Source organism: Neovison vison, chromosome 11, assembly GCF_020171115.1.
Source record: "Neovison vison isolate M4711 chromosome 11, ASM_NN_V1, whole genome shotgun sequence".
Taxonomy (NCBI): Eukaryota; Metazoa; Chordata; class Mammalia; order Carnivora; family Mustelidae; genus Neogale; species Neogale vison.
The window spans coordinates 9,950,512-9,971,486 of record NC_058101.1 but is presented as its reverse complement, the minus strand read 5'-3'; the positions used below and the strand labels follow the sequence as shown (position 1 = coordinate 9,971,486).

Here is a 20,975-nt window from a genome sequence, read left to right as displayed (position 1 = left end):
GTCCTGGGATCGAGCCCTGCATAGGGCTCTCTGCTCAGCGGGGAGCCTGCTTCCTTCTCTCTCTGTCTGCCTCTCTGCCTGCTTGTGATATCTCTCTCTGTCAAATAGATAAATAAAATCTTAGAGAAAAAAAAAAAGTTGGCCAATTCACACAGCTAACTTAAAATAACAGACAAATGAGGGGGAGGTGTGGGGGAATGGGCAAAGTAGGTGAAGGGGATTGAGAGGGACAAGCCCTTAGTTATAAAACAAATAAGTCACAGGATGGACAGCATAGGGGAAAGGTAAATAAAGTAGCAGATAAATTTAAAAAATGGTTAATATCAGGCACCTGGGTATCTCAGTCTATTAAATGTCTGCCTTCGGTTCAGGTCATGATCTCAGTCAGGGTCCTTGCCTTGAACCCCATGTGGGACTCCCTGCTCAGTGGGGAGTCTGCTTGTCCCTAGCCCTCAGCCCCTCCCACATCATGCTCTCTCTCTCTCTCTCAGCCTCTGTCCCTCTCTCTCAAATAAATTAATAAAATCTTTAAAGAAAGAGTTTAACATTACTCCTGACATATAACAATTAGGTTTTAAGTGTTGTTATTGGAGTATTATTACTGTCTCCCCTAAACCCCTGCCTACATCAATTATTTCAGATACAACAAACTTCTTAAGTTTTAAGATTTTCTCTACTATAGCTCCATTCTGTGATGCACTATTAACTTTAGAATAACTTCTAGTATTTGAGATGAAGACTTAGTCTATTATCTAACTCTTTTTAGTGGACTTCAAAATAAAACAGCCCTTTGGAGTATTATTAAACCTGAAGTGTGGCACTTCGTTTATTCTTTGATGCTCTTCAAATCAGAATTACCGGCTGGCAAATACACTTTATCCATTTCTACTTTCTTGTCAAAAGATTCTACCTGGAAATCCTTTACGTTTTCCACCCTTCAAAAGACAAAAGCAAACAGCAAACAACACAGCAAGAGAAAAAGCCCTAAAGACCCAGTTTAACTCCCACCTTCATGAATTACAGAATTAAGGAACATCTTATGGAGCCTTTGATTTTATAAACAGATTTCATAAACATTTCAGAAAGGAAATCCCTTTGTCGAAGGCCTCAGAGCCAACAGGCAGCAGAACGAGAAAGAAAACCCTCGCCTCCAAGTCCCAGTTTGATACCCTCAACACTCGACAACTTGAATGACTCTTGTCACAGCTGCCTTCTCCGAAGTCCTAGAGCACTTACAGAACAGCACCTGTCCCGCAAGCCTTAATAATAGCAGGACTAAATTATAAGTTCCGGGAGGACAAGGACCGTATCAGATGTCTGCTGCCTGATGCCAAGAGCCGTCTGTCGTCCTGAGCACCAGGAGGGAGCCTAGGACGTCTGTAGGGATTGGCTACCCTCCCTGGTGAGAGGGTGGCAGCAGCCCAGGGGCACAGTGAATGACGGGAGTGGGAGGGGCATCTCCCTCGGGATTTGGAAGTAAATTCCATGTGGAAAGCTAAAATAGGACTGTTTCCTTCTGCCTGCACACACAGCACAGTGACTTGTGCTTACCCATTTATTACCCATTAAATCCTCTCAACATGCCTAGTAAAATCAGTCCTATTAGTTTTCTCTTGGCAAAGATGGAGAGACTGAAGCAGGCTCAGAGAGGAGAAACAGCATGCCCGGAGTGTCTCCACTAGCAAGTCAGACAAAAAATTAATAGTCAGTTGTTGAAGAAATTCATGTAATTCACAAATAATGAGTCTCTGTACACATCTATTGTCAAAGCCAGTAATTGGTATTTTGCATGATATTCAGTCTTCATAGCAGGAAGCGGTGCCAATGAGCAAAGAGAAATAATCTCTGTACTCCCTTTCCATCTCACAGACACGTGGCAGGGGTATGTATAATCTTATAAACTGGCATCTTGATAAGCAAAAATATATTTAACACGTAGGCTTAAATATTAGTATAAATAAAATGATGATTAATAAAATCAATAGTCTTCTCCATTATAATTATTTGAAATCTAATCTTAAGCATGGAAAGAAGGTGGATACCTGAAGAAATTAACTTAAAAAATCAAAAGCTGAAAAAGAGAGAATAGGCTGAGGTAATAAATTTGCTAGATCAAAAAAAGTATTTTATGATTGTAGGAGGTAAAATATGTAAAACAGAGTGCACTGTCATCTCAATTATCTTTTAGAAGTACGTGGTTTAGATATTTCTCCTCAACTGCTCCCTGCCAGTTCACAGGGGAAAAGAGAATCCCAGTTCTAGGCTGCAGACCATATTTCCCCTGCATAGGATTAAGGTCATAAAGGAGAAAGAAAGGAAAAACACGGTGCTCCACTGTGCCCCAGCCGGACTGCGCTCCATATGTATATTTCCTTCAATCGTATGATGTCGAAAGACCCCACTCTGATTCAGAAACCCTGGCAACAGGCATCCACACAGCTATCAGCCCTAAATCATTCATCATCATCTCAGGAAACGGAATGATGCTATCTCATCCTTTGTGGTCCATATCAGGGCAGGTGGATAAAGTCACAAGAGTTTTGATTATCCCCAGAACACAATGAAAATCCTAAGTCTTGCTATAGTTCCATCTTATTACGACTTTTTCAATCTACGATTTTCCCCTTGATGACAATGGAGAACCAGCTGATCACCCCAAAGAAAATTCTGTTTCATGCTTCCTTCCTTTTTCCATTCTTATCTGTTCAATACACAGATCAATATTTGAGTTTAATGCACTCAGGTGCACATCTGGGGTGTGGGCTCCAGCAGTGGGAGTCCTCCCATCGGCTTCCAGAAGACACGAACATAACAAGAGAAGTGAATCAGAAGACCAAAAAGCCTCAGAGAGGAGGCGCTACTCACAATATTCATCAGCGTGAGGAGGTAGTTCTGGACGTGCTCTTTGCCGTGGAAGCGGACCACGGAGTCGTCTACTCCAAGCAGCACCTCGATGTTGTAGTCGTTCTCTCCCGTGTGTCTGCGGTACCTCGCTGCATCCTTCAGCTGCTGGTCGATGCTGCTGGAAATAGTACTTACATCGTCAAGGCCTCCCAGATTCGACCCTAGTAAGAAACAAAAGGAACTCAGGCATTTCAGCTTCCCCAATCGACCCTCTGACAACTCTTGACAAAAAAAGAAGCTTCTAGGAGTCTAACATTATATTATATTCCATAGTCCACATTATTTTCCTTAGTCACTGAGATGCTGTTTTTCTGTTTATTCTTCAAATACTGTACACATGCGTCTGATCAGACAGACCTCCTCTACATTTAGCACAGAAGAGCAACGCTGATGGTAACGTAGTATTACTGGACCCAAAGCAGCTCCATCAGGCCAGATGGGATGTTCAATGAGTCTGAGAATGTGTACTTTCACCCTCCGTGGCCACATCCTCAGTGCAGAACAAAGAGAGTGGATACAGACAGAACAGCCACTAAGTAGTTGTTAAATAAATGGAGATTAGAAATTAAAGAACCATGTGTTGAAAAGTTTATAGTGGTTAAGTTGCTATAATCCTGAGGGGACCGAATTTGTATCACATAAACTTAAATCACTCCTCTTGCCAGTAACCTTAACTTAAAAACCAAATTAGAGCATGGCAACACGAGAGTATCTAGTTGTATAATTATCAGTCATGATACAGAACTTCATTTCTTAGGAGTTTGGTTTTCTCGTGAATGCTGCTAGGGAGCCACTGTAGGTCTCCACGCTTGTTCTGGCCATCATCTAGTTAGCATGTCACTGTCATAGCTATACCTGGAAATCCGTGAGACCCCAAAGTAAGAAGTCGGTCAGAAAATACATCCAAGGGGAAAATAAAAGAAGAAACAATTTTTTTTCCATTTTATACAGTTGAAGGAATTTAGTTTAACTTTCCCAATGGACAACACACACATAGCCACAGACACACAGTACAAATATCCATATCTATCCATCTATCCATTTATCTATCTGTTGAGATAGATAGAGAGTGAGAGAGGCATTCTCAGGTTCTAATTATCTTGATTAATTGCTTTCATATTTCCATATTTTTGGAAGAAAAATGTTTTTGTGAAATGAAAAATAAAATTTATCACTTGGATGCTAAAATAAAAGATATTATTCAAAACTGCTGGTATAAAACTGAAAGTGGATTCATTTCCATTTCAAATATATGTAAGCTGAAGAGGATTTTATTTTACAAACTGCCCTGATGTCTACAACACCCCCCATATCTAAAAACAAGTTTGACAGAACCCGTTCTGACTCATGCTTTTGTATGGGAGGCTTACTTAATGCTGCCCTTGGGCCCGTAAACGCTTTGAATCGGTGTCTGACATTAACAAATGGGCATCTTCCTCCCCATCTTTGCAGTTTTAACAAAGTTGGAGGAGGGGGAAAAGGTGTCTCTTCGCCAGGAAGATTGAGGGCATACCCTAGACACATGGGATTAGTAGTAGAGGTACAGATCTTACTCACACTCTTTTTGCTATTAAAAAACACACAGAAGCCCCAGCAGCCTCCCCTGCAAGGACAGACATAAGCTCCGAATACGACTCCTCAGGTTTGAAAGCTATCCTGTAATTCACTTTGACCCAAGCCCAAATGCAAGATCATTAGCTGGGAAATTTCTTCTCATCAGGGGATCACACTGACGCCACAATACATAAATAGCCCTTACCGCCATCCACATCAAACAAAGTTTTCCTAAAAAGTTGTTTTTAAGAGCTGCAACCCACATTGAGGGCAGGAGACTACACCTGCAGACAGCTTTACCTCATTCGACCTCCAGCCTTTTCACACTCTTGGGAAAGTGAAAGGGTGTGATAGCTCATGTACACACAGGAAACTCATACATGAGCTCCCAGTTCTAAAAAGGATTCTTTTTGGCAGAACTGCCAGTGACCATGTCCAATGCAAATATACTAAGCAATGTCATCATATCATTAAGTCTGATGCATGAATGGAGAAGACTAAGTACTTATTTCGGAAAGACAGTTCCATTCAGCTCTAACACACCTTTGGTTTGGCCTTTGAATCCCTCCTTAAATAGGTGGTTTTCTGGTTAAGAGAAGAAAATCTCTTTTTTCATTGCATGAGGAACCTAGAAAGGAAGAAGGAAGTCTTTTTCCTTCAACCATTGCCCTGATTCAATCACATACACTTCTGTCCCTACAGTGCCCTTTCTATGATTCCTAAAGTGGGCAGTTGTCAAACATTGCAAAGAAAGACAGTGAAGGAATTTCTGGCACTTTTTATCCATATGCATCAGAAGGCATTAAAGACAATTCTGAGGCTGTGAAACACCTTCACTCATAACGAATTTTCCCCAGTATGCCCACCTTGTCACGGGCTTTGTAATCAGACATACCTGGATTCAAATCCGGGCAGTGGCCATCATTGCAATGTGATTTTTTTTTAAAGATTTTATTTATTTATATGACAGAGAGACAGATCAAAAGTAGGCGGGGGGGTCGGGGAAGCAGGGTCCCCACTGAGCGGAGAGCCAGATGTGGGGTTCAATCCCAGGACCCTGAGATCACGACCTGAGCTGAAGGCAGAGGCTTAACCCACTGAGCCACCCAGGTGCCCCCACAGCAATGTGATTTTATTTAAGATGCTTACCCTCTCTAAACCTCACTTTCCTCATCTGTAAAATGGGATAATCCCTACTTTGCAAAGTTCCTGTAAAGAGATTATAGTAAAAGCACTATTTGTCCAGTGCTTAGAAAAAGGGCTCAAGAAATAGTATTCACTGTTATTATTGCCATGATGGTGATGATGATCGTGACGGTGGTGGAGATCCCCCACTGAGGGAAGTCTTCTACGCCTTTCTTAAGCTTTCTACATTTTATTTTACAAATCAGAAATTTTACTTTTTTTTATAAATAGAGATAGGAAAAAAAATCTAGAATTAGTGAAGGGACATCTAAACTGCTAATAACTTTAGAAAGAACGAGGGTTAACAATATTTCCTGCAGAGCATAAAGTAGGTACAAGGAGAAAAGAATGTACAATATTTACTTTCAGGTAAATTAAGATGAAATCCAATGAGACAAGCTGGTTTCTTAGATTAAAACCCTAATAGGAAATTGGAAAGAGTTAGTTAATAGATGGCACTGAGCTTCACTTAATGCATAATTATTGAGTACCCGTACATGTCACAGACCCCGAGAAGGTATAGAACCACATGGAACCTCTTTGGATGTTAGAACCACATGGTTGTACTGGATTTATATTCAGAATGGAGCTGGGCTCGTATCACGTAGTCACAAACCACTACGTAGGCTTGAAAGACTTACACTCTTTCTAGCTTAAGCAGATCTCATCATGGGACTAGAACATGATTTCCAGCAATAGCTCACACCTTTACAAAGCTTCAAAGTTTAAAAGTGGACACCAGCTTTGACAACATTTAAGATGCCTCTGTGTCTAATTCTGTGTTATTTCTGTGCCCCATTTAATATAGGAATAGGAATACTTAAAGGTGAGTATCGTGCTAATCATGTCCAAACGCCTGTCCACCAGGGCTGTTTACCGCTAAGAGGATTGAAAGAAATCACAGAAAAGGCAATAGGCAAGATCAAGAAGCAAAAACAGAGTGAAATTTTCCATCTGGAGTAGCAAACCAGAACAGTGGGGGAACTCTGTTGGCAACCCCTTAAGTAAGCGCATTCAAGGTGAGTTGAATGGCAATAGCTGAATTGGACAGCAGAGAGTGACTGATGTGATAACAGAATCAGTGGGAAGACTGGGCATCTTATAGATAAATAAATAAACAAACAAGGTCCTACCATAGGTGCAGTGCGTGTCATTCCAGAAAAATGATGCTCAGAATACCTTTCAAGCTTCCCAGAAATATCAAAGGCAATCCGCCTTAGTAATGAGAGTGAGTTCCCTTTTTTCAAACTTTTTTGAAACTGAACTTTTTGAGTTACTGATAAGAATTAATTGCCATTTGGAAACATTTTGATTGTACCCATTTTTGTCCCCGCTAGCTTCCTAATTGCTGTATAGGAGTTTTCAGAAAAAGAGTAATTTTACTACGAAGCCCATTTTTATTGAAGATATATGAGAGGCACACTGGTGACCGACTAAGTCACAATAAATATAGTTACTTTTAATGTTAAAGACAGGATGGTACCTAGTATTAAATAAGAATTTTGAACTGACCAGACAGATAAAGTGGAATACAATGCATTTTGCTGATTATAAACCCTTGGGCTTCAGACATGTTCGGGATGGAGCACCACATGTTTACATTACCTAATCATATTTACAGGAAGTATAAGTATAGATTGATGAAATCACTCCCACCCCAGAAGAAATTCTATAGTCCGAAAAATGATAGGAGACAAAGGTAAAATTAGAAAAGTACAAGTTTTGATCAAGTTCTGAGTCTGATACAAATACATTTGGGGTAGGAAAGCAACCGCGAACGTACTGTGGTAGAGACCACGACAGACACGACTATCCTCATCCGTTCTCTCTTCCCTAAGGAGCAGAATGTTAGTTTTTCTTGAGGTGGTCATAAACTCAGCTAAAAGTCATTTGCAATCTCTCTTGGGACTAAGCACCCCGCATGACTAAGGATACTTCAGTGATGTACAAGCAGAAGTATTGCTTGTACTCCAGTGGCTTCAATGGGCTGATATGAAAGGCTTCTGCCAAGGCTTGTCAAAGGAGTGTAATTCCTTTTGGTAGGTTAGACCCTGTGATCCTTTACTCAGTATTCCTTCCTGCTTCCCGGACATGGACAAGATGTCAGCAGTTCTATGAGTAACCTTAGAATCAAGACATGTGCTTAGGATGATAGGGGAGCTCTAAAGGAGAGATCTGACCCCCTGCAGTGCCTAGCACCAGATTTTGTTACATACGGGGGATAGCACTTCCATCATGTTTAGGCCAATTTTGGGTGTTCTTTTATATGTCACTGAATCTAGCCCTAAGAGATAGGGCAGTGACAATAATTTTGTTGTATAAATTCCTCATTCTCTCCTGCTTCATTTGGGAATGCAAGTTAATTTTCATGTGGATAAGTGAATGATAAAGTAAGGTTCAGTTTACCAAAATGTCCCAGTTTTCTTCGTGGTACAACTTCAGAAAATGAGGAAGGAAATGTTTTACACTAACCAAAAATATAGCATGAGTCTATATGTATAAATTTAACATTTTTCACGACCAGAATATGGTTGTGAAAATGAGGTGACCAGGATGCCACAAGCTGGATTTTCCAATAGTAGGTGGAGATCCTAAGATCAGAGTTAAAAATAGGCATAGAATTCAACAAATGTCCTACGTTAACATCGGAAACAGAGAGGAGTTAAATCGTGTTGACCTGTTAAATCATCCAACAGTGATTTTTTCCACTGACATCTTTTTAAAAAAATTTATATTTTTGTAATTCCTAAAAAGATACACTAATAGCACCCCACTATATGGGGGCATCATGCCATCAAGATATAAAAGATTTCTGTGAAAAACAGCTGAATCCTTCACCAACTGGGAAATTCCATAATGATAGTTCAAAGAACTATATTCAGGCCAATTCATGATGTCAATTCTGAAGTCTCATTAAGTAACTGTTGCTTTTTTTAAAAAAAGACATTACCATTGAATGAATATTAGTTTCCGTGATTTCTTTTCCCCAAAAGTTCTAATTCTAAAGCACACATTTGCTTTTGTTTTCATTGACTACTTCAAGGGATAGCATACAGCCTTGTTTTAAAAAGTGGAAAGCATCTTGCTTTTCAAGTGAAAAAAACATTTTTATGATTTGAGTTTATGATCATTAGCTAATAAAACAGAATAGTCACCTCAATGTCCAATATTTACAACATTCTGACTTTTAGTGTGAATCTCTTATATGTCAGTTAAAATATTTTAAGCTGCGAATAAAACTTGCAAGTATTTTAAGCAACTAGGAAATATATTCGTTTGCATTACGACAGGCCCGGAAGTCAGATGACTCCTGGGATTAATTGGTTTATTGACACATCATCAGGTAAGCAGTTTTCTCCATCTTTCATCCTGCCATTCTTGGTGAATCACTTTATTCCAGATCAGATTCTTTGATTATTTCAAAATGGCAGCACCAATACCCGCATCATATCCACATACCACAACTTGTGTCTTCTAGTGCTTGTTTCTTAGGAGTAGGCAAAAATCTTTCCTAGAAGCCCAGTACATTTAACTATAGGTTTTAGTCGCCAGAACGGAGTCACAGGCTCCTGTAAAAATCATTCACAGAAAAGGAGAACAGAACCCCACCTAGGTCTTAGTCCCATCAGAAATCAGCCCCTGCAACTGAGCCTGGCCTGCCCTGAAGATGAAGTGGGGAGGCCCTGAAACCCCACCCCACCCCCAAAAAGAGAGAGAGAGAGTGGAAAACTGATGCTGTACAGGCAACCCACACTGCTGAATTCTCCATTTCAGATCCCTCTCTTCCTGCATTCCCTACCACTGATCTTCTACTGGTCTCTTTTATTCTTAGTTTGCATTAATGCAGTTTGTGTTTCATTTCTGTTACTGCAATCTGTTGGCCTAGGGATCACTTCTGCATTCTCTCTCTTTTTTTTTTCCTTTAAGATTTTTATCTTTATTTGATACAGAGAGAGACAGCGATGAGGAACACAAGTAGGGGGAGTGGAAGAGGGAGAAGCAGGCCTCCCCCTGGGCAGGGAGCCTGATGTGGGGCTCGATCCCAGGACCCTCGGGTAGTGATCTGAGCTGAAGGCAGAGGCTTAATGACTGAGCCACCCAAGCTCCCCTCACTTCTGCATTCTCTTGCAAGATAGAGTCCTTCATTCCCATGATATGGGACCCATATCATTGTTGCTTGCCCAGCCCATTCCAATTGTTTCTTGAATAAATTACTGAAATGTTCAGGTGTGGGCAGAGTTGTCAGACAAAATACAGTATACTCTGTTATACTCAAATTTCATATAAGTAACACTTTTTATATATAAATATGTCCCAAATATTGCACGAGATGTGCCTAATACTAAAAACTTACTCAAAGAAATTAAAATTTAAATGCAAATCTTGTATTTTTATCTGCTAAATCTGGCAGCTGGAGGTGTGGGGGGATCTTTCTCCAGGAGGTCCACGTAGTTACACGGTTTTATGCCCACTCACCCTCCATTTTCTGCTCTACCCCTGTATACTCAGCTCTGGTATAGTAGGCACTGATCCAGGGATGGGTCAAGAATTGACCCATTTCCTTGACTCTAGTGATCAGTGAACGGATTGGTAAGTGGTCTAAGTCATACCAATTAAACGGTGACCTTGGATTATTTTATTGATGGTTACTAGGAAAGAGAAATTCCCTCTACTAAGCTTGAAACTGGAGTGTATGACACGGAAGCTGCCTGGGACTAGCGTGAGGAGAGCTCTGGATCTATGTTTAATGCAAGAAGAGGAAAGTGAAGATTACCAATGGGGAGAACAGATTATCCTCCAAAGACAACTCTGAGCCACTGAATTCAACAATTCCTGAAACCTTGGTCTTCTCAATTTCATGAATACATAAACTACCACCACCTCATTTTCTCTCTTACAACTGAATTTGGCTTAAGACAGTTTGATGTTTGTTCCTAACAACTGAAACGAAAAGCGCCCTGGTGAATAAACCCATCTATGCCCTTCCTGCGACGGTCATCAATTGTCCTCATTTTCCTTCCTGCCCTTCTTTAATAAGTTGTTCTTGGGCTATGTAGTCCTCGGAAAAGGTTGACATGTTCTGTTTAATCTCCCAAATTAATGATTTTATTCTCTTTATCTCATTTGAAATGAAGGGCTTTACTACTAGTGATCTATTTCTTCATGTGTTTCTTCTGTTGTTCTTATTCAGCTAAAACTAAAACTTAACTTTGAAGGACAGCACAGTTTTTCATTTCCAAATATTATCCCTCTGTACAATGAATAGCATTTTAATTAACATCTCTCCTCTTCTAAATTATATTCCTTCTTACTCCTGGTTTTTGTAGATGACCTTTCCAAAATCCAAGAGTACAAGAAGGAATCCCTGCATTCGATGTACTACAGCATGTTCTAGTAATCTGACACTGCTAGAAGTCAACGTTTTCTACGTAAGCTCACCTGCACAAAGGAGAGAAAGAATTGCATTTCATAGCTGCCAACTTCAAAGCTCAAATTATGTTCATCTGTTGTCTCCTAGGTGCCACTTTATTAAGGGTAAAGAGTTTTCTTCAGTTCAGACTTTCCCAGAAACTCTATTTGAGAACACTGAACTTTTTCCAAAGGCATATGGAGTGATTTAATAAAAGGTTTAGTAAATGTGACATTTAGATTAAGTATTTACACATCTACAACACCAAACAGAATTTATCCTAAGTGACTAAAAATTCACTTAGATCAGGATTTTCCAGATAAGGATTTGGTTTTGCTAAGAACACATGTTAGTTTAGAAACTTGCCTTTTTATTGTATTATAATAAAATTTTACTATGCTATCACCAATAAATTTTTACCAAAGCTTCAAAAACATGGAATTAAACATGCATATTACCCATAAAATGAAAATACTAAAGCGGTCATCTACATTTTTTTAATCAGAAGTCATATGCTCATTTGAATAATGCTGATCAAACAGTTCTGACTTATGTTCAGATGAAAGGTTATTTTTAAACAAATTGTGATTTATTCATACTCCTCAGCAATAAAAAAGAAAAAACTGTGCATACACAACCAATATACAGAAATCAGTAGCATTTCCATACACTAATGGTGAAAACACAGAAAGAGAAATTTAAAAAACAACCCCATTCATAATTGCACCCAAAAGAATAAAATACCTAGGAACAAACTTAACTAAAGATGTGAAAGACCATACTCTGAAAACTATAAAACACTGATGAAAGAAACTGAAGATAACACAAACAAATGTAACAATATTCCACACTCATGAACTGGAAGAATTAAGATTGTTAAAATATTGTTTTAATTATATTGAATTATAATAATTCAATTATATTGAATATTGTTAAAATGTCTATATTACCCAAAGATTTCTACAGATTCAATGTCATCCCTATCAAAATACCAACAGCATTTTTCATAGAACTAGACCAAATAGTACCACAAAGGACCCTGAATAACGCAAGCAATCCTGAGAAAGAAGAACAAAGTTGGAGGTATCAGAATTCCAGATTTTTAAGATGTACTACTAAGCTGTAGCAGTCAAAACAATATGGTACTGACACAAAAATAGACACATAGATCAGTGGAACTGAATAGAGAGCCCAGAAATAAACCCATACAGACATGGCCAATTAATCTTTGACAAAGGAGGCAAGGATATACAGTAGGGAAAACAGCCCTTTTAATAAACGGTGCTGGGAAAACAGCTCCATGTAGGAGAATGAAACTGGACCACTTTCAAACACCATACACAAAAATAAGCTCAAAATGGATAAAGACCTGAAGGTGAGACCTGAAACCATAAAAATCCTAAAGAGAACACAGGCAGTAATTTCTCTGACATTGACCTTAGCAACATGTTTCTAGATGTTTCCTTAAGGCAAGGGAAACAAAAGCAAAAAGAAACCGTAGGGACCACACCAAAATAAAGCTGTTCCTCAGTGAAGGAAACCATCAACAGAACAAGAAGACAGCCTACCGAATGGGAGAAGATATTTGCAAATGATATGTCTGAGAAGGGGTTAATATCTAAAACATAGAAAGGTTAATTTTATAATCCTAACATGTCATCAGTGTATTTAAGCCATAGTAATTATTGCAAATTTAAGATAAATTATGACAGAACAGTATTTGCCATCAAATACTATGACTGGAATAGTGTAACTCCTAATCCCAAAGTAATATTATCCAGGTGAAATTTAATAACAAGGTATCTTTTGCATTAAAAAAAAATTGTTGAACCATTCCTTAAATGAATTTCCATTAAAGACACTTATTTGCTAAAATAAAACTATTCCTAATCTTACAAATAAAATCCACCCGAGGGAAAGAAATATTGTTGTTATTTACATTTTACTCATATAAATACATGCTCCCACATAGTCCTGGTCATATGGAAGCCAAAAAATTAAGCATGTTTTTATATCTTCTGTTTTTATAAACATACGGAATACAGTTTTAATAGCTGTTTTCATACACTGTTTTCTAACATTTCTGTCACTTATGCATCGGTTTTGACGGACTGATTTTTTTCCCATCCTATTGGGTTGCATTTTTCTGTCCCTTTGCATGCTTGCTACTTGTTTTTTAAGATTTTATTTATTATTTATTCGACAGACAGAGATCACAAGCAGGCAGAGAGGCAGGCAGAGAGAGAGGAAGGGAAGCAGACTCCCTGCTGAGCAGAGGGCCCCATACAGGGCTCGATCCCAGGACTGTGGGATCATGACCTGAGCTGAAGGCAGAGGCTTCAACCCGCTGAGCCACCCAGGTGCCCCTGCACGCTTGCTAATTTTGACCTGATGTGTGACACAGTGCATTTACCTTGCTGGTTGCTGATGTATTCTTACTCCCGTAAATATTCTTGAGCTTTATTCTTGGATACAGTCAAATTACCTGGAAACAGTTTGGTCCTTTCAGGTCTTGCCAAAGATAAATTATAAAGGACCAGAACAGTGCTCACGTAGAGCTAATTATTCACCACTACTGAGGGAAGACCTTCCTGTGGGCTCCATCCACTGCAGCGGGAATCTTGAGACGTTGCACTCCGTGTGGTTTGAACAAGCATTATTCCAGCCCCAGGCCAGCATGGGCACTGTTACCTCTGACCCCCTCAGGCAGTGGTTCTTTTCCCACCTTTGCAAAATTTTCTCCATATTTGTGCTGATTAGGACTTGACTAAATACTAATGGGGAACACATTCAGATCTTCTGAGTTCTACCTCTGCATAATTCTCTTGTCACTCACAGTTCTGGGAACTCTGGCTACCTTCATCTCTCAGACGCTCCGCTCTGGTTTCTCCACTCTGAATGTCTTCAGGCTCGGCCCAGTTGCCCTTCCCTGAGATGCAGGCGGAAACCGCCCAGGAAGCTCACTGCATTTGTTTCTTATCTCTTCGGGCTCCCTATCCTTCACCACCAGATACCTGGCATTTTGCAAACCACTGTTTCATATATTTTGTCCATTTCTGGTTAAGTCAGGAGGGTACATCCATCTCTGTTGTTTCATCTTGAGTAAAAGCAGAAGTTTATTTAATTTGGTTTTGCTAAGCACATATGGAAGTTTAGAAACTTGGATTTATAGGCATGTTACTCTGTAACATGACTTAGAATTTTCTACAGCAAGTCAGCTTTCCCTAAATAGCTTTCTATTCACATTTACTTGGATTTGTGGAAGTTAGGCAGTAGTGAAATGTTCAGTATAAAGAACTGACAGTACTCTTAATTAAAAAAAAAAATTCATACTTCCATAAGATACTAAATCTTCTTGAATATGTTCTTGTAACATACAATATCATATACAAAAAAGAGACATTTAAGGTTAAGCATCACTTAGAGCTCAAAAATATATATACCCTGTTCATCTCACTCCTAGAACAATCTGTATTTCTTTGTTCATTAAAAGCTGGCTGAGCCAAGAGGTACTGTAAATGTGTTTACAGAAAAAAAAAAAACAGTCTTCCAAGGGTAGGCCCCTCTCAAAAAAGCTGCTTGTTACTTAACACAAACATGGAGGGAAAAAAAAAATTAAAACCTTAGCAAACACAGGTATCACTGCACAGTCCAAAGAACACAATGTTTGAAATATTCACTGAAAATGTTTTGCACTGAGTTTTGTAAAGAATTATAAACTAGGTCTTTTAAAAAAAATCATATGTAGATGAGAGAAAATTGGGGGCGATTGGCAGGAAGTCATGTTTCAGCAGTGAAGGCAAGAAATAAATCCTTCAAATCAGGGTTCACTGTGGGACATTTCCTAAAATCAACAACATGGGCTCCAATGAGCGGGACGAAACTGCTCACTCAAAAAAGAAATCTCATCAACAGGAAAGTGAGACCTTTTTGCATCTTTAGTTCAAGAAATCTAAAAACTGGGGTTACACGCAAACAATGAAAGGGAACACTTTATCAAAAACCAATGATATACTGTGTGGTGACTACTATATCACAATTTTAAAAAAAGAAATTAACATTTATACATTCAGCTCACATTGAGGAATAGCATATCTGATGGGTTAACACAGATGTAGTGAGAACATTTCACCACTGACTGCCATCAAAATCAATAAATACTGATATTTTCTTCAAGTATTGGATGGGAAATCCAGACAAGTCTGTTTCTAAGTGAGGGTGAGCTGATTTCATCTCAACTCATTCAGGAGTTCTGAAGATCTAGTAGATGGATGATACAAAAAGAAGCTTCACAAATGGAAACACTAGGATTACGCGCAATTACTGACGTTCCTTTCCTGGCTCATTCCCCCTGCCCTTGATTTGATTTCTTTACTCTCCTCCTCCCTTGCTTGACCCATCTCTTTCCAGACATTTCTTGAGCACATCCGTAGCACGGAATCTGACCTCGTTTCTGGGAATAGAAGGTGGTTAATCCCAGTTCCTGTCATTTAGGGAGAAATAGATAAACGGATACTTTGACACAAGGTAAGGGTGTCACTGAAGTAGAACCAATGTACTCTACTTGAAGAAATGCAAGGCTATTTCAACAGAGGAGGTGACTTCTCGGCTGGACTTTTTTTTTTTTTTTTTAAGATTTTATTTATTTATTTGACAGAGACAGATCACAAGTAGGCAGAGAGGCAGGCAGAGAGAGAGAGGAGGAAGCAGGCTCCCTGCTGAGCAGAGAGCCCGATGCGGGACTCGATCCCAGGACCCTGAGATCATGACCTGAGCCAAAGGCAGTGGCTTAACCCACTGAGCCACCCAGGCGCCTCTTGGCTGGACTTTAAAAAGACTCACCGAAGTCAGACATGTGGAGAAAGAGGGAGGGCCAGTCCAGGCAACGACACACGTGCAGATGACCTGAAAAGGACCGACAGATGGCGAGGGGGGAGGGGCAGAACTCCCAAAAGGATGGAACAAAAGTAAGTGAAGATTTGTGTGGAGAGAAGCGGTCACTAAGGGAGGCTGAAGCGAGATCATGAAGAACCTTAAATAATTCACACACAGGTTTAGAGCTGGGTTTGTTGGGGGTCGCTCTGCATCATGCCCGCTATCCTGGCATAAATATTAGGAATGTTTTCCTTCACCCTCTAATGTGGCCTAGTTTGAACAACCAAATCAAGTTAAGTGAGAAGTCAGCTTACTTCTAGGGCTCTTGGGATCAGAATGTGATTTTTATTTATTTATTTATTTATTTATTTATTTTTTAATATTTTATTTATTTATCAGAGAGAGTGAGCACAGGCAGACAGAGTGGCAGCAGAGGCAGAGGGAGAAGCAGGCTCCCTGCCGAGCAAGGAGCCCGATGTGGGACTCGATCCCAGGACTCCAGGATCACGACCTGAGCCAAAGGCAGCTGCTTAACCAACTGAGCCACCCAGGCGTCCCCAGAATGTGATTTTTAGAAGGAGGACTAAAGCTATTAAGTCTCCTTCGTGCACCTACGTTCAGTGATGCCGGAGGCACGGTACTAACACCTTCTGTGTTCCGTCGCTGTGATGTTCCTTCCTAGTTGTGCAAACAGGGGCGGTGAACGTGATTATGGGGCAGTCACCACGCGTTCCTACTTCCTTGCATTGTCTGCAGCTGCAGAAGCGGGAGCTCCACCCCAGAGTGCATGCAGAGAGGATGCCCGGTGAGCATGTGGTTACGCCAGCTAGAGCGAGTTCTGAAATCAGGAGTAGCGAATGTGGTTGGGGAGATGCTATCGGACCGGGGTGCTCCAGAGCAGCCTCCTACGTCCAGTTGTGGGCTGCCCGGAGCCTGCAAGGGACATGAAGGACAGCAGTGCCAGTCACCATCATCTGAGAAGTCTTCGTTCTGGCAGTCAGCAGGTACGGGGGCAGCTCGCCGGTCCCCCCTCCCTGGCCTGAGCTGCAGGAGCAGCTGCCCGGGTGGGCGACTCGGCTGGATCAGCCCAAGAATGAGTCCTGGAGCTCAAGGCGAACGGCCACTCCTCCAATCCTTCCAACAATTTAATGCACACTTAATTCTTTATATTAAATCGTTTCATGCTTAAAATAGCTAGTGTGGTTTCAATTTCCTGGAACTGAACCTTGATATATATATGGTAAGTTATTTAACAAAGCTGGGCCTCAAGTCCACAGCCGTGTAATGAGAGGGTTGGGTCTTCAGTGATTGGCAAGATCTCTCCCACCTCTAGAACTTGCTTCCGCGATTCTCTACTTTTGTCAAGTTTGCCGAATACCTCCCTCCATATCTCCTCTTCCACAGCCCTCAGAACTGCTTCCAACCTGGCCTCTAACTTATATTTCCATATAACCATTTCACTAAGATCACTATTAACGAACTTATCGTCGTCAGAAAATGCACCAGAAGCCCTAGGATGTGTACAAGGCAGCCACTCTTCCATTCAACAAATATTTATTGAGCTCCTCTTCGTGCCAGGTGCTCCTAAGTAATATTTTATAAACTTCTTGACCTACTCCAAACATTTGTTTAGAACCAGCATTCCTGGAAGTACATTTTGTCTTTGTCTTAAATTGTTTGCAATTTAATAATAACTGTCACTCTCCCGACCTCTAGATACCTCCCCTCTCCACCCCTCTTCATTTCGGGCTTCCGTCAGTGCTCCTGTTTCTTTATAGAAACCCACCTGAGTCAAATCAGGATTACTTTTTCCTTCTCTCTAGACCAGCATCCCCATTTCCAGCCCATTTTGCTTTCTTTCATAGCGTGAATCACCACACATTCTCTTCACTGATGTGGTCTTCCAACTCGACATTTTGCTCTTCTTCCACTCTTAGTTTTCCATATGTGTCTTCAGGTGGTCCTTTGCTAGACCTTTGCTAGACCCTGTGCTCCCCACCCATTGGCTGAGAAACCCCCACGGCCCTCTGCTCTCATATGCCCTTGGACAAGTCCTTCAGCCATTGAGTTTTAATACTTTTTTAACCTTAAATTGCAGATCCTGGGTTACAGAACATTCCTACATTGCTATTCTAATATCTTCTCACTATAATTATTCTCAAAACATTAACTTATCTCGACATGATAATCCTTCAGCCATATTCTTGTACTTCCTCTCCAGGCAGTTGAAACTCTGAGTCTGCCGTCATTTTTACTTTGCTTTCCTCATCAGGCCATTCGCAAGACCTGATAATCCTTGCTGTGCACTATTAGATTTGCCATTCATCTATGATTCTGCATCCAGGATCAGATCCCAGGTTCTATATTGGACTCTGTCTTCTCTTCCCCTATTTTCTGTCTCCTATGTTCGGCCACTCCAATGATCTCCTTTAAATGTTATCACAAGAGCTTTGGGAGTGCAAATTTCCTTTCCACTTTAAATCTAAACCCTTTGTCAGTGGCCAAACATTTCACTATACATAAATACCTATCACTTACTGTAGTCTGGTTTCATTTTTTTTTTCTAAAAGAGTTAACCTAACTGTCATTACACAGTCTACTCCTTTTTGCCCTTTTACTTATTTCATCAGCCTAGAATGTTGTCCACTTGAACTAAACAGTAGCTAGAAAAATCCTTAAAGGACCTAACCAAAGTATTTCCTGTTCAAGGATCACCTCCTGTGCCTCTAGTCAATACAGTAATCCATCCTAGCTTATTAATGTCTGTAGAGTCAAAGCTCAAACAAATAAAAACCATTGAAGGGTAAAATCTTGTACTATATCTTCTCTCTCGCTCAGTGAATATCGGAGTTAAGTCCTTGGTAAAGCTAAGAATAGTCACAGATAATAAAACTCACCATAGCACATAACTTCATATAACAGCAAACCTGAAAGCTAGGTATATACTGCACAATATTCGTTATAATACAGTTGTACTCACATAAGCGTATGACATATGAGAGTCATTTCACCTTTATCCTATTTACTTTGGAACTCTTATTTATATTGATTTCGTGGTACTCTAGAGAAAGGGAAATAAACAAATATTCCTGAATGCAGAAAAATTTTGTGATTAAAAAAAATCTGATAGGGGCACCTGGGTGGCTCAGTGGGTTAAGCCACTGCCTTCAGCTCAGGTCATGATCTCAGGGTCCTGGGATCGAGTCCCATATCGGGCTCTCTGCTCAGCAGGGAGCCTGCTTCCTCCTCTCTCTCTGCCTGCCTCTCTGCCTACTTGTGATCTCTGTCAAATAAATAAATAAAATCTTTAAAAAAAAATCTGATAATTAGTGATTGTATCCATTTTTTTAAAAAATGGGGAAATAGGCTAAAAAATAGACCAAGGAGTCTGGGCAATTAAGAGATCAATAAATGTTTGTTAAATTAATCAGTGGGTTAAAGCCTCGGCTCAGGTCACAATCTCAGGGTCCTGGGATCAAGTCTCACATCAGGCTTTCTGCTCAGTAGGGAGTCTGCTTCATCTTCTCTCTCTGCCTGCTTGTGATCTCTGCCCGTCAAATAAATAAATAACATCTTTAAAAAAATAAAAATAAATAAAAATAAATGAGTAAGACATCAGGTAAATTGTTGAGTTTAAAGAAAATAGGATAGAAACAGGTCATAACCTATTAGTGTACGTAAAGTGGAAGAATGAAAAAATATAATAACTAATTGTTACTGAGGTTTCTGACAGTACTAGAAATGATAACATCAAAGAAAAATTGGAGACATATCCAGAAGTAAGTATACAACTAAATAAATTAGGTTTTATATACACACTCATGTATATATGATATTGTGTTTTATCTGTAACATGGTTAATGCTCATTATTCATGGATCTTTCTATTTGTGAATTTGCTTATTCAGTAAAAGTTATTTGTAACCCCGAGGTCAACACTGGCAGTGCCTTCTCAGTCATCTGTGGACATGCACAGAATGGCAAAAATTTTTTTTCATTAAAACAAGAAAAGAAAATTAAAAAGCAATTATGATTTATATGGGAGAAACAAATCTGTCACTATTTCCAGACAACATGTCTGTGATTACAGAAATCCGAATCTACAGACCAATGATTAGAATTAATAAATGAACTAAGCAAGTCACTGAAAACAAAGCCAAACAAAATCACTTGAATTTTATGTATTACCAGCAAAAGGTGAGAAATAAAAATTATCAACAAATAAAAACAATACTATTACAGACTATAAAAAAGAGTCTTAGGAAAGTTGAGCAAAGAGGTGCTAGACCTCTACACTGAGAACTATAAATATTACTTAAAGATGACGCATCACAGAGTTGAAGAAAATATTTGTAACACATATCTGACAAAGTATTTCACATCCAGAATATGTAAATATGCCTACGAAACAATGATAAAATAGACATTCAATTCTTAAAAGTGTCCTTAATCTTAGGGCGCCTGGGTGGCTCAGTGGGTTAAAGCCTCTGCCTTCGGCTCGGGTCATGATCCCAGGGTCCTGGGACAGAGCTCCACATCAAGCTCTCTGCTCTGCAGGGAGCCTGCTTCCTCCTCTCTCTCTGCCTGCCTCTCTGCCTACTGTGATCTCTGTTTGTCAAATAAATAAACAAAGTCTTTTTTAAAAAAGTCCTTAATCCTGCATTTCACAAAAATAGCAGTCCCTCTATGTGCTTATCTTTCAAACATATCACTGAAGTAATACCTTTCCATATTAATTAATAATTATTATATGCATTACAGCGAATAGGTGTATGTAAAGGTTCTCAACATCTTGAGACATCAGGAAAAATAAATTAAAGCCAGATACAATAGCTAAATAGCTACAATAGCTAAAACTGGACTAGGATTTGATCAAATGGAACTCTCACACACTGCGGCTTGGGGATGCCGGTCAGTGTGCTCGTGTGCGAAGTGTTCGGCATTATCTGCTCAAGTTGAACACAGGCATGCTCTAAAATACAGCAATTCTACTCCTGTGTAAAACCTAAACAGAAATGAGTGCATCTGAGTGCCCACCATAACACATG

General features: G+C 39.8%; 1 protein-coding gene across 2 annotated transcripts in view; it reads right to left on the bottom strand.

Moving 5' to 3' along the window:
* Positions 1 to 20,975, bottom strand: part of ADAMTS3 (ADAM metallopeptidase with thrombospondin type 1 motif 3) — a 280,816-nt gene that overhangs the window by 60,888 nt on the left and 198,953 nt on the right. For both annotated transcript variants that reach the window (XM_044224024.1, XM_044224025.1), the window contains one exon: positions 2,866 to 3,065. In XM_044224024.1, the coding sequence (XP_044079959.1) occupies positions 2,866 to 3,065 (200 nt within the window). The remainder of the gene's footprint in view (positions 1 to 2,865; positions 3,066 to 20,975) is intronic.